The 10,804-nt window shown below is 40.5% G+C and overlaps 4 protein-coding genes across 6 annotated transcripts; 2 read left to right on the top strand and 2 right to left on the bottom strand.

The window, feature by feature from the left end:
- Positions 1-230: 230 nt before the first annotated feature.
- Positions 231-4,350, top strand: LOC103866421. Its single transcript, XM_009144337.3, has 13 exons — positions 231-1,104; positions 1,316-1,594; positions 1,678-1,857; positions 2,032-2,167; positions 2,259-2,593; positions 2,776-2,905; positions 3,025-3,156; positions 3,242-3,286; positions 3,367-3,446; positions 3,540-3,636; positions 3,724-3,813; positions 3,887-4,018; positions 4,088-4,350. The coding sequence occupies exons 1-13, from the start codon at positions 722-724 to the stop codon at positions 4,238-4,240; spliced, it is 2,172 nt and encodes a 723-aa protein (XP_009142585.1). The 5' UTR covers positions 231-721; the 3' UTR covers positions 4,241-4,350.
- Positions 4,282-6,121, bottom strand: LOC103866420 (probable plastid-lipid-associated protein 10, chloroplastic). 3 transcript variants are annotated; one of them, XM_009144335.3, is made up of 9 exons: positions 5,929-6,121; positions 5,629-5,783; positions 5,435-5,554; positions 5,211-5,345; positions 5,048-5,143; positions 4,898-4,978; positions 4,734-4,820; positions 4,600-4,661; positions 4,282-4,521 (listed from the first exon to the last, which is right to left on the bottom strand). In XM_009144335.3, the coding sequence occupies exons 2-9, from the start codon at positions 5,779-5,781 to the stop codon at positions 4,404-4,406; spliced, it is 852 nt and encodes a 283-aa protein (XP_009142583.1). In that variant the 5' UTR covers positions 5,782-5,783; positions 5,929-6,121; the 3' UTR covers positions 4,282-4,403. The 3 variants fall into 3 exon arrangements, with proteins under 3 accessions (XP_009142583.1, XP_009142584.1, XP_033147354.1); XM_009144336.3 differs by having other exon boundaries at positions 5,942-6,003; XM_033291463.1 differs by having other exon boundaries at positions 5,629-5,793; positions 5,928-5,990.
- A 77-nt stretch (positions 6,122-6,198) lies between these two features.
- On the bottom strand, positions 6,199-8,885 carry LOC103866422 (transcription factor 25). Its single transcript, XM_009144338.3, has 3 exons — positions 8,265-8,885; positions 6,727-8,123; positions 6,199-6,651 (listed from the first exon to the last, which is right to left on the bottom strand). The coding sequence occupies exons 1-3, from the start codon at positions 8,436-8,438 to the stop codon at positions 6,375-6,377; spliced, it is 1,848 nt and encodes a 615-aa protein (XP_009142586.1). The 5' UTR covers positions 8,439-8,885; the 3' UTR covers positions 6,199-6,374.
- A 398-nt stretch (positions 8,886-9,283) lies between these two features.
- LOC103866423 (uncharacterized protein C594.04c) lies at positions 9,284-10,710 on the top strand. The gene is made up of 3 exons (XM_009144341.3): positions 9,284-9,549; positions 9,639-9,902; positions 9,998-10,710. The coding sequence occupies exons 1-3, from the start codon at positions 9,325-9,327 to the stop codon at positions 10,481-10,483; spliced, it is 975 nt and encodes a 324-aa protein (XP_009142589.2). The 5' UTR covers positions 9,284-9,324; the 3' UTR covers positions 10,484-10,710.
- Positions 10,711-10,804: the final 94 nt, after the last annotated feature.

The following is a 10,804-nucleotide window of genomic DNA, read 5'->3' on the forward strand; positions in this document are numbered from 1 at the left end:
ATAACCTCATCTTTGTTTTCAATAGAAGGTCAGATAAAATTGGTTAAATGTAGATGATAATTTGAGAAATTGATAGGCGGTAACTAATTGTTTTCTAAAAAACTATCGATTAAGCGGATTATTTGGGGTTTAGGTGTTAACGGATATTGATATATATTTACATATATGTTAAATATTTTATTTTTTTTGCTCAGTTATAAATTTGTTTTGATGAACTATAAAAACTGGTATAGAAAAAATATTTACACAAATTTATGGATTTGTACTAATATTATTAGTTAATTAATTAAGTAAATTTAGATCAGTTTTTAACTCTTTATACTAACGGATTAAACTGATTTGAATTGTATAAGTAGGATATTTAAAAAATTTTACAAATCTCTTTCTATTGCTTCTGCATCCATGATCTTGTTCTCAACACAACAACTAACATCATAAAGGTTTGAGGTTTCTTATTTATTATCATTGGAGTCTCTGAGACAAAAAGAGGGTTTCTATCCATATCACTTTTGGAGTCTCTGAGCGAGAAAGAGGTTTGGTCACTCAACTTCGTCTCTTGGTCGGTTATAGAGTCAGCCGCGTATGAGTCGTTGTGAGCCGTTAATTCACGATATTTCGTCTTTATTCGTATTGACTGTTTTGGGCGGAGGAAATCAAAAACTGCCTTCTTCCTTTCATTCAATGGTTGCTCACCAATCTGAATCTCACCATACGATTCACGATGTTGTCTCTTCGAAGCCTCACTAGCTTCGTCGCTCTCCCATCGCGATTCAATCCCTCTCCGTCTTCGCGTCGTCCCTCAGTTCGTTGCCGTCTCACCGAGGCTGCAGCTTTTGAAGTAGTCTCCGGAGAGTCAGACCGTGCGATTGCTAGTAGCTTGACTGAGCTCCAAAACGGCGGTGGCTGGAAGGTGGAACCGGAGCAGCTTCCTCCTCCCCCGGCGGAAGATGGCGGCGAAGGAGAAGCTGAAGAGAGGATTTCGAGTGTCCACGTTCCCCGTGAGAAGTACATCAACGTCTCCAAGTCTGATCTCGTTAACGCCGTTGTGACGACGTTACTCGATTCACAAGACGGAGACGCTGATATCTTTCTCCTCCTTGCCACGTAAGCTGGCTTTTATAATAAATCCTTAAAGCTAACACGAATTGGCATCTTAGGCTCCGAATGTTAATATCCGTCCCGCACTGCAGTTAAATTACATATATCATATATCTATATATTTTATAACTGTTAGAACTGCACCCCAGCTCAATCTGTTGTTACTTGTTACCATTCGGAAAGCCTTAGTTAGTTACTGTTTGTATCTCTCTCTTAGATGCTTGGACTCTATCCTTCACGCTGAGCACAAGAAGGTCTTAGAGCAAATGAGAAACGATTTCGTCGCCACTCAGTCTCTCGAGAAGGTAAACATTGAAGAAGAAAGCTCTACTTCAGGTAGAGAGATTGACTCAGATGAGGAAGTTAACTCGAAAGCTGAACCGGAGAGCGTCGTTAACGGATACGAGGGTTTATCGTTCCCTCTGGCTGATGGTTTTGATATTTGGAACTTTTTGATTTCCACTGGCAAACAAGCAAAGAGACGTTCAGCTGAAAGGTATTATTACAAACTATCCCAAGGAAGGATCGCTATGCAAATGATAGTCTGAGTATAGATTGGTGATATTTTTTTGAATGCAGTGTTAGTGCTGCGACTCGGTTCCAGCGTTCCTTTATTCAGCTTCTCGACAGTGCTGGTTTTGAAGAGCTTTCTGCTAGGGATTTGGCTTTGACGTCGGCTCTCAACACGGATTACCTTCTTACTTTGCCTGTTTACGTTGATTGGAACAAGGCATCAGAGTCCAATGCTATTGTTTTCAGGTTAATTTAATATCTTTTGATGCGTTTGTACATTTTGCTATCTAGCTTTGAATACTGCAAACCACTTCTATTACCCTCTTGGGTCAGTGTAAGAACATTTAGTAACTTCCTAGTGTCTGCGGTAGGTTTTGTGGTCTTGTCGGAGAATCTGATTATGAATTTATCTTTTTATAGGCGTGGATATGCAACTGAGAAGCAGAAGGGTTTGCTGCTTGTGGAGAAGCTAGACTATATCCAGTCTGTAGTTCTACGAGGAATCTTCTCTACTATTTCAAAACCCCTCAGAAAAGTTGGAAAGTTGATAAACAAGGTCTGACCCCTCTTAAGTGAGACAAATAACTATGTTATTTAGTTGATAAACTTCAATAACATTTTTTTTTCCTCAAAAATTTCATGAACAGGCATTAAGTGAGGCTGTCCAGACTCAAGAAATTCAAGATCTGTCAGAGAGAGTGAAAGTTTGGCTCAAGGAGTTGTCTCTTTTTAAGGAATCATATCTAGACCTAGCCCAAACCTCTGATAAGTTCTTGGAAGGTGAGTCCCTCTCAGATTCAGTCCTCCCAATGCGGTTAGCAGCAAAAAGAGCAGTCAGTCGGTATGAAGGGCTTCTCACACCTGTTGGTCCTCGTGAAAGGCTCTTCAGAAAGTTGCTCACATGGATTGGTTTCATTTCTCCTGGTTATGAAACACCATTCCAGCTACCTAATGATAGTAATGCATCTGAACCTTATCTGAGGTGTGTGTCTTCTATTCCCAGTCATCTCACTAAATCATGTTTTGGTCTCTGGTTGCTGAGTGGGAAGAATCTCTACGTGAATATAGATAAATTTTCCAAGACTTAGTTTGGGATTTGATTGCATATGTTCCTTCCATGTGTTTTAAACCTTCTATCTGATTAGAAGTAATGTCTTGACTCAGGCCCATATCCTTGTCAAGGATGACACTAGGTGATATATGGAAACCTGCTTCAAAGAAAGCCTGCGGAAATGATATGTGGAAAAGGATAAAAACTTCCATTTCCATTCTTTTATCACCGTCAACGCTGCAGGTATTCTTTTCCTATGCAAATAATGTAATTTGCTCGGGTCTCTAGTGCACTGTTCTATGCACATGATCACAGTTTTTAGATGACTCTTGTTTGTTTTTGACTCTTTGGTGGGTGAATAGGAGCCTGCATTTGAAGAACTAATTTTGCTTTACACGACGGATGCGGGTGAAAAAGGGGATAAGAATGAAGATGAAACCCGATCATCATTACAACTGGAGATATTTGAAAGAATTCCAATTCCAGATTTGTCTGTAAGAATATTACATCTACATCATGTGTGTCTTCTCATGAGCTTTTTACTGTAGTTTTCACCAACAATTTTCCTGTTTTATCCAGGTAATTTTCCCTCACAGGAAGCTTTACTTTCGCATCATAGATACAGTAAGTGTGGTTGCATGATTGATGCACTCAGTTTTACTAATCTTATCTCTGTTGACTAATTACTTAAAATCTTTTGTTAGGTACGTCTGGATATCGCCAGTATTTTGGGACTTACGGCATACTTTGTGAACTACAAGTTTGAGAACATCTCATCATCCCCGTATGTCTTCTTATACACTCTTCTCTACGTCACTGTATAGTCTGTATTACAACTTACGGGAACAGAGAAAATTAAGACTTATTTGCAATATAGATCAGCATTTTTTCTTGATGTAATCGCCGTCACTGCTCTGGTTATCTACGCAACACGTGTGGTTTTGGGTTACAAGCAGACATGGGATAGATATCAAGTGAGTTGTTAGTAAACCCAAAGTTTATACTCCCTTTATTACAATTGGTTAAAAGTGTTCTGATTTTGAAAAATCTCCCTCCCTCAGTTGCTAGTAAACAAGACGCTTTATGAGAAAACCTTAGCCAGTGGATTTGGCTCTGTTCACTTCCTTTTGGATGCCTCGGAGCAGCAACAGGCAAGACCTCCTTAAGGGTTCTATATGAAAAATCTTTTACTTATGTTTTTTTTTTTAACTCGCTTATTTGCAGTACAAGGAGTCAATATTGACATATGCAATTATCCTTCAAGCCGGAAAGAATCAGGTTCTACATAACGCCATGTCTTACCAAGGAGTTCAAGATAGATGCGAGAGATTCTTGTATGACAACTTCAAAATAAAGGTCTGTATAAAACTTGAGCTGTCATAGCAACATTAACTAGACCTTGTAGCTCACTAAACTACTTTACAGGTGGAGATGCGAGTAGAAAAAGCTATAAGCACGTTGGTGAGACTTGGTCTAGTGACAGAGACACTGATCGATGGCAAGACCAAGCTACAAGCTGTTCCTTGTCCTCAGGCTTATGTCTCTCTTAAAGAAATTTGGAACGGTCTTCTTGGTTGATCCAGTAACATTTTTTTGCTTTTGTTGTAACAATATCTCTCTAGTAAAAATCCGAATAGGTTGTTTATACATAAACAGAATCTACTAACATAATAAAGTTCATCTTCTCTCTGTAGTAATATACAGTTTGAAATCAGAGTTTTACAGATTTTTTTCTAAATTCTCAGAGCTCGAGGGGTTGAGATTTTGTAAAGACAAAGACTCCTCCTCCTCCCACAGATCGACCCAAGAGCATGTTGTTATCGAGATAAGAGAGGTAATACAATCCTCCCACAGATCTCCTGCAATAGAGGAGTATCTTTTTAGCATCCATAGCTCGTATGTTAAATCAGTAATGGTAATAAAGTTATCTTATCTACCTTCCTGGGCTGGTTGCTGTTACTGGAATCTGAGCATTGAAAGTACGTATAAACTGCAAAATCTGAAGAAGAAAAAAACGGTAAGAGTGTTATTAGCTTTGGTCTTTCTAGGCAGAGAGGTGTTTTGTCTTAACCTGAAGGTTTAAGAAGGAGCGTGGAAGAATTGCAGGTGCGAGAAGAGATTGAACTTGCTCATTGATGTTAATGTTTCTAACACTTATCTGCAAAAACAGTTTAATTCAGATTACTACTTCTGGTGATAGACTAATACTGAAAGCATTGAAAGCATTCAACCAACCTCTTCAAACTGAAGGTAGATGTTTCTACTAGAGACCTTATCGAACTTGGCAGTAACAACAAGTGTTGCACCTTCTTGCTCCTGCCATGGATTTTGATTCATTTATAGCAAAATGTGAAGAACTAAAAGGGGCAGAGAAGAAGCAGAAACCTCTAACAAGCTTGGAACACTCCACTGAACAACATTCCTGATAATCCCACCGTCTGATCGATCTCTGCACTCAAACTTCTGGAAGATCTGTCCAACCTGATCAAAAACCAAACAAGTGATCAAAACAGAAACTCAGAACAATGTCTTTGATCCTCAACACTACCTGAAAGAAAGGAAATCTTGACGCAGCTTCAAAGAGAACAACAACATCAGGTGCAGATGTATACTGTAGCCTCCATGTTCCATCTAACTTCATTAAATCAATGGCTTCACCGCCGTTAAACCCTTCTACAGTCACCTGAAAAGTTTCTACCAAGATCCAAACTCATTAAAAACAAATCCAAACTCCATCTCATACATCAACCATATCTCACACAGTGACTGTACCAAGGCCTCCTCGATGATAGAGCGTTGATCGGAAGTAGCAGTGAGTCCTCGTTGAGTTTCTTGGACAGCTCTTAGTAGGTCGTGTTTCTTGTATTCTAAGTCAAGTTCACTGTCGACCACCTGAGTTAAATTACCGAAACATAGTCAAATCAATTTGTTTCAGACAAGAACCAAAATGTGAAAAGAAACCAAACCTTAGCTGTCGTGTTTCCAGAAGCTACAGCTACTCGACAAGAAAATCTCTTTCTATGATCGGTATTGAAGTTCAGGCCAAAAGGTTTGATTTTACAAACGCGAGGCGTTGAAAACGCTGGGCAAAAGATAGCCGCAGACGCAATTCGATCCATCACTACACATAAACAAAAAGACTGAGGCTTAAAGTTGTCCGTCCCACAAAAAAAATCAGATATTTTTTCTTCTCCAAAATTGAAATTTACTTCATTTCTCAGAATAGTGATGCCTTTATTAAAAGAAAAAAAAAATTCAGGCGATACCTTCAATCTCTACCTTCAAAGCTGAAAACTATCCGACAATGGTGAGAAAAATAGAAGCAAACTCTTGTTTTGTTTTTGTCGATATATTGTATTTATACTCATTTATTTCTCTTTTTCTTTAATTATAAAAGATATGTACTCATTTGCTCGAAGTCGTGGCCGTATATCAACCTCACACTGAACCAGCTCGAGCTGAACTGAGCAGGTTTAGCTCAAAGTTTTGAACTTTTGATCAATGCAAACTGAAAAGTTAACAATGATTCCACGAAAAATAAGAAAATAAAATGACTCAGATGTAATAAGTATCAAATCTCATGAGTAGTAAGAACATGATTATGATATGCTTAAAAGACTAACAAACCATCAAAATGGCAATGTACAACAAGAGCAAGACCACATGTGTGTATCTCTTCTCACCATCAGCAAAAACATTTTTTTAAAAAAACTTAGCCATTGTTGTCTGGTTGGTGATCAGCATCATCATCTCCCTCTCCAAGGTTAACCCAAGGAAGCATCGACTCTAAAAACACAGCCAACGGATTCCTATTCGCCACATCACGTACCGGTGGTGCTTGCTGTTGCTGGTGATGACCACCACCGCCTCCTCCCGCAGCCACTTGTTCTCCTCCTCCCATTCTAGGATCAGCCACAAAGTTCTGCAAGTTGTCTGGAGGAAGAGTCGGCACCGAATCAGAGAAATCATGTATTGATAAATGAGAGTACCTGAAAAAAAACATCATCATCAGCTCTAAAACCCCAAAAAGGAAACTTGAGAAACAAAAAAAAAAAAACACTTACTCGTTATGCTTAGCAGGGAAAGCTTCTTCCTTGACACTCAAGAAATCCTCTGCGTCGCTCTCCTTCTCATCCAACTGCTTAATAACCAACTCAGCAGCGCTCTTAAGCAGCTTCTGAACATCAGGAAGCCTCCATATAAGGTAGTTCCTCTCCACGTAGATGCTAATAAGATGATCCAACGACGGGTTCTTCGACTGATCAGACCTGAAGTAATAATGCTTCAGCATCTTCCCCCACGCCTGGTCTTTCAAAGGCACCTTATCCACAAGCTTCTTGAGCACAGTCGGGTGAAGCTTCAACGCTTGCATCATCAGATCTAACGAGCTTGACTTTGAACTATCTAAAGAAGACTCCTCCGTCTTCTCGAGGTAGACTCTAGCTATAGCTAGGGAATAAGAGAAGTTCGGGAAGAGCCATAAGGAGTTCTCGGATTGATACTCCTCCGAGAACTCCTCCAGCCACGCGTACTCCTCAGCTCTCAGCGCGAAATAGTCAACACAAAACAACGCGCCAACGGGGTTATCCGTGTCCAGGGACAGCAGCAGCTTGCAAACCTCTAAAGCTGATCTATGACATCCGCGCCTGTCCATGTTCCTCATGTGCGCGAAAAGGGCCGTGAAGAACGGTTTGTTCGCGTCGTGAGAGTACTTCAACCGGGAGGTACCGTTGAAGGGAGTGAACATGGGATGCCACGCGCGCTCCAGACCGTACAAGCATTTTCCTATTGCATCTGCGGACATCTGATGGTCGCCGGCGAACTTGAAGTAGTCTGCCATGGTTATAAGCGAGTCGATATGGTAAGGGTTGTTGATGAGGACGCTGGCTACGCCGTTGAGGTCGTGGAGGTTCTGCGCGGCTTGGAAGGCTCTCTGAGCTTGCTCGTAGGAGGATGAGTGTGTGTATCTGAAGTAGTTGTAACCGTCTTTGGTCTCGAGAAAGTCCATGGAGAAGGAGCGGTCCCAGCGAGCCCAATTCTCCATTGGTGTAATCAGAACCGTTTTGGTGATGTGGTGGACTCCTCCACGTCTTCCTCCACCTCGTACCTGCCTAGAGGGGCCAGGACCACCGGCTTGGGTGCTGCTCTCGAGTGATCTAACGACCTTTGAACCGTACATTCTCCTTAACTCGTTTTCGAGATTGAGATACTTGGGGTCTATCTCCAACACTGGTCTCGAAGAAGAAGGAGAAGGCTTTGTTTCTTGAAGCTCTTCTTGCTTAGAGTTGGCATTGAGAGAGAGAGCTTCTAAGGTTTCGTCAAAAGTGGTTTCAGCCTTCACCACCACGTTAGCACGTGTCTCTTTGTTTTTCTTCTTCTTCTTTTTCTTCGACTTGTTCTTTGAAGGAAGCTGCACGGTGTCAGCTTCTTCATCCTTCTTCTCATCATCTATCTCTGTCTCCTACAAAAAGATCATATTTTTAATTATTATAGATCAGCTTCCGACATAAAGACCAGACCTTTACGATCCGACATTAATTAATCATGTAATAACAAAATCCAACATTTCAGATTCGAGAATCGAGCAAAGAATCTAATATACCTTCTCGGATTCAGGATCTTCATCGCCTTCGTTCAAGAGATCAAAAGGATTAATCGAAGAACGGCCTCTCGAGCCACCGAGCTGCTCTTCATCTTCGTCTTCTTCATCGTGATGATTCTGGAGTTTGGATTCTTCGTGTTCTTTGAGAACCTTCTTCAACAACCTCCCTGACATGTCTTCTCCTCTGCTTCTTCGTCGGCTCGATATCCGAGAAAGTCGATTTAAGACGGCGGAGAGGACCGACGATATGCTTCTATCTCCAGGCTCAATTGACCTTTAGAAGGTTTCTTTCCGGTTTATCACTTCATCGATATGGTTTACTCAATTATACCGAATCAAATTCATTAACCGGTCAAGTTGAGAGAACGACGTCGTTTCTTCCCCATATTAGCTTCCTTTTGTTCCACGATTAGCTGCATTAATCAAACTCGTCAATGGTGCAAGCAAGGTGTAAAGATGTAGGGTTACTGAATTATACTACTACTAAAGTTCAAATTTGGACCGCAGAGAAAGTGGTTAGTTTTATAATTATTTAGAATCTGATTGATTAGTTTAGAATCCTATGCTTTCTGCTAAGCTAATAATTAGAGTCACCACGAAGCACCGCTAATTATCTCCTACTTTTACTTGTATAAAGTTATCCATATCACGAATTCACTTTGATTATGACTCTCTTAACTCTCCCCCACGCCTTGAAATTTTATCATTAATTTGTCCTCATCTCTGCTTGACAACTTGCATTTCTAACTTTGGATTAAAGTAACCAATTACTCTCATTTTTCTATATAGTTAATAGTCAAAACCATCATCATCACGACAAAAAAAATCATATTCCAATTGATTTGAATAATTTTGTAATCACTCTTTAGTTTATATACTAGTTTAAAAATATTCCGCCAAAAGTAGAAATAAACAGAAGACACTAATCATAGCAGTGATCAAAGTGGGCCCATACACGCCACACAGAACCCAGCCCAAAAGCCCAACAATTTATATAAACTAACACTCTCCTCTCCTAATCATCATCGTCAACAACGTCCTCCTAAACATCGAGAACAAAATGAATCGGAACTTAAGAAACGCCATCATCGCATTCCTTGCTCCACTCCCTTCCATCGTCTTCTACCTCTCCTTCCTCCGTAGCTACTCTCCAACCTCCGATCCCGAGCTCTCCCACATTCACTCATGGTGTTCGAACCACCCGCTTCTTCTCGCAAACCTCCTCTTCTTCCTCAACGTCAATTTCCTCTTCTGGGTCATCGGTTTACTCCAGTCCAGCCACTGGGTACGCGTCAATTTTCCTTAAAACAAAACCCATTTCTCAAAGTTTTGAAATTTAATCTTTCTAAAAATGTCATTTTTTTTTTTTTGTAGATGATCGATGTGTATTGGACTGTGATACCCGTAATGCTGGTTCACTACTTCGCGTCGCATCCGTTGGGAGAGTACAACAAGTGGAGATCCATGGTTGTCGTGATCCTGACGTGGGTTTGGAGTGTTCGGTTGACTCATAACTACTTCCGGCGGGAAAATTGGGAGTGGGGCGCTAGAGAAGACTGGAGGTTCAACGACTTGCGGAAACAGTACGGGAAACACTGGTGGTGGCTCTCTTTCTTCTCCGTCTACGTTTCTCAGCAGGTAAAGATCCACCAACTGTTCGATGATTTGCCTCAACGAGTAGATTTTCATTTGGTTCTTTTGTTGTCTCTTTTTTTTTGTGAACATTTGCTCAGATCTTCCTTATTGGGATATGTCTACCTTTATACATCATCCACTCCGTTGATGCGCCTTTGAATATTTGGGACTTTGTTTCCTCGGCCATCTGTTTGACGGGTATTGTCATGGCTTACTTCGCCGACACGCAGCTACACGAGTTTGTAACCCAAAACCAGAAGCTGAAGGAGCAGGGGAAGCCCAAAATCCCCAATCTCGACACGGGTTTGTGGTATTACTCGAGGCATCCTAATTACTTGGGTGAACAGTTGTGGTGGTGGGGACTGGTCGTGTTCGCTTGGAACCTTGGGCAAGGATGGACTTTGATAGGTGCCTTGGTCAATACTCTGTGTTTGGTCTATGTGACAATCCTTGTTGAGCGGCGGATGGTGAAACAAGAATACAGAGCTGAAGCTTATAGAGCGTATCAGAAGACAACTTCTGTGTGGATTCCATGGTTCAAGTCTCAGGTTGCTGCTGCTGTCAGTAAAGATAAGAGCACTTGAATATTATTGGCATGATTAGTTTGTTTCAATGGGCCTTCAATTGTGTATTTTTTGCATTGTTTTTTTTTTGTCTTTGTTGTGTCTTTGTGTTGCTTCGTTTTGTCTATGAAAATTTGTATTAAAATGGGTTTGGAAATGGGTCTAAATAGTGTTATTTATATATGGAGTTTATTTAATTTATTTAGCATGAATATTCTTTCTTTAATAAATAAGTAAATAATATTTACGATTTTGCTTGTAACCGATAATGATATTCTAGTTGTTTTTTTCGTTATATATTGTCAGCAAAATTAAAATTGAAAAGCATATGCCAATAATGAT

This window comes from Brassica rapa, chromosome A05 (assembly GCF_000309985.2).
Source record: "Brassica rapa cultivar Chiifu-401-42 chromosome A05, CAAS_Brap_v3.01, whole genome shotgun sequence".
Taxonomy (NCBI): Eukaryota; Viridiplantae; Streptophyta; class Magnoliopsida; order Brassicales; family Brassicaceae; genus Brassica; species Brassica rapa.

Excerpts from the sequence above, each read along its gene's own strand:
- LOC103866423 (XM_009144341.3), top strand. The coding sequence starts at position 9,325 with ATGAATCGGAACTTAAGAAACGCCATCATCGCATTCCTTGCTCCACTC. Across the intron at positions 9,550-9,638 it reads TACTCCAGTCCAGCCACTGG|ATGATCGATGTGTATTGGAC; the intron begins GTACGCGTCAAT and ends TTTTTTTTGTAG. Across the intron at positions 9,903-9,997 it reads CCGTCTACGTTTCTCAGCAG|ATCTTCCTTATTGGGATATG; the intron begins GTAAAGATCCAC and ends ACATTTGCTCAG.
- LOC103866420 (XM_009144335.3), bottom strand. The coding sequence starts at position 5,781 with ATGGATCGAATTGCGTCTGCGGCTATCTTTTGCCCAGCGTTTTCAACG. Across the intron at positions 4,821-4,897 it reads TCTACCTTCAGTTTGAAGAG|ATAAGTGTTAGAAACATTAA; the intron begins GTTGGTTGAATG and ends CTGTTTTTGCAG. Across the intron at positions 4,662-4,733 it reads GCTCCTTCTTAAACCTTCAG|ATTTTGCAGTTTATACGTAC; the intron begins GTTAAGACAAAA and ends TTTCTTCTTCAG.
- LOC103866422 (XM_009144338.3), bottom strand. The coding sequence starts at position 8,438 with ATGTCAGGGAGGTTGTTGAAGAAGGTTCTCAAAGAACACGAAGAATCC. Across the intron at positions 8,124-8,264 it reads AAGATCCTGAATCCGAGAAG|GAGACAGAGATAGATGATGA; the intron begins GTATATTAGATT and ends ATCTTTTTGTAG. Across the intron at positions 6,652-6,726 it reads TTCCCTGCTAAGCATAACGA|GTACTCTCATTTATCAATAC; the intron begins GTAAGTGTTTTT and ends GTTTTTTTTCAG.
- LOC103866421 (XM_009144337.3), top strand. The coding sequence starts at position 722 with ATGTTGTCTCTTCGAAGCCTCACTAGCTTCGTCGCTCTCCCATCGCGA. Across the intron at positions 2,168-2,258 it reads TTGGAAAGTTGATAAACAAG|GCATTAAGTGAGGCTGTCCA; the intron begins GTCTGACCCCTC and ends TTTCATGAACAG. Across the intron at positions 4,019-4,087 it reads ATGACAACTTCAAAATAAAG|GTGGAGATGCGAGTAGAAAA; the intron begins GTCTGTATAAAA and ends ACTACTTTACAG.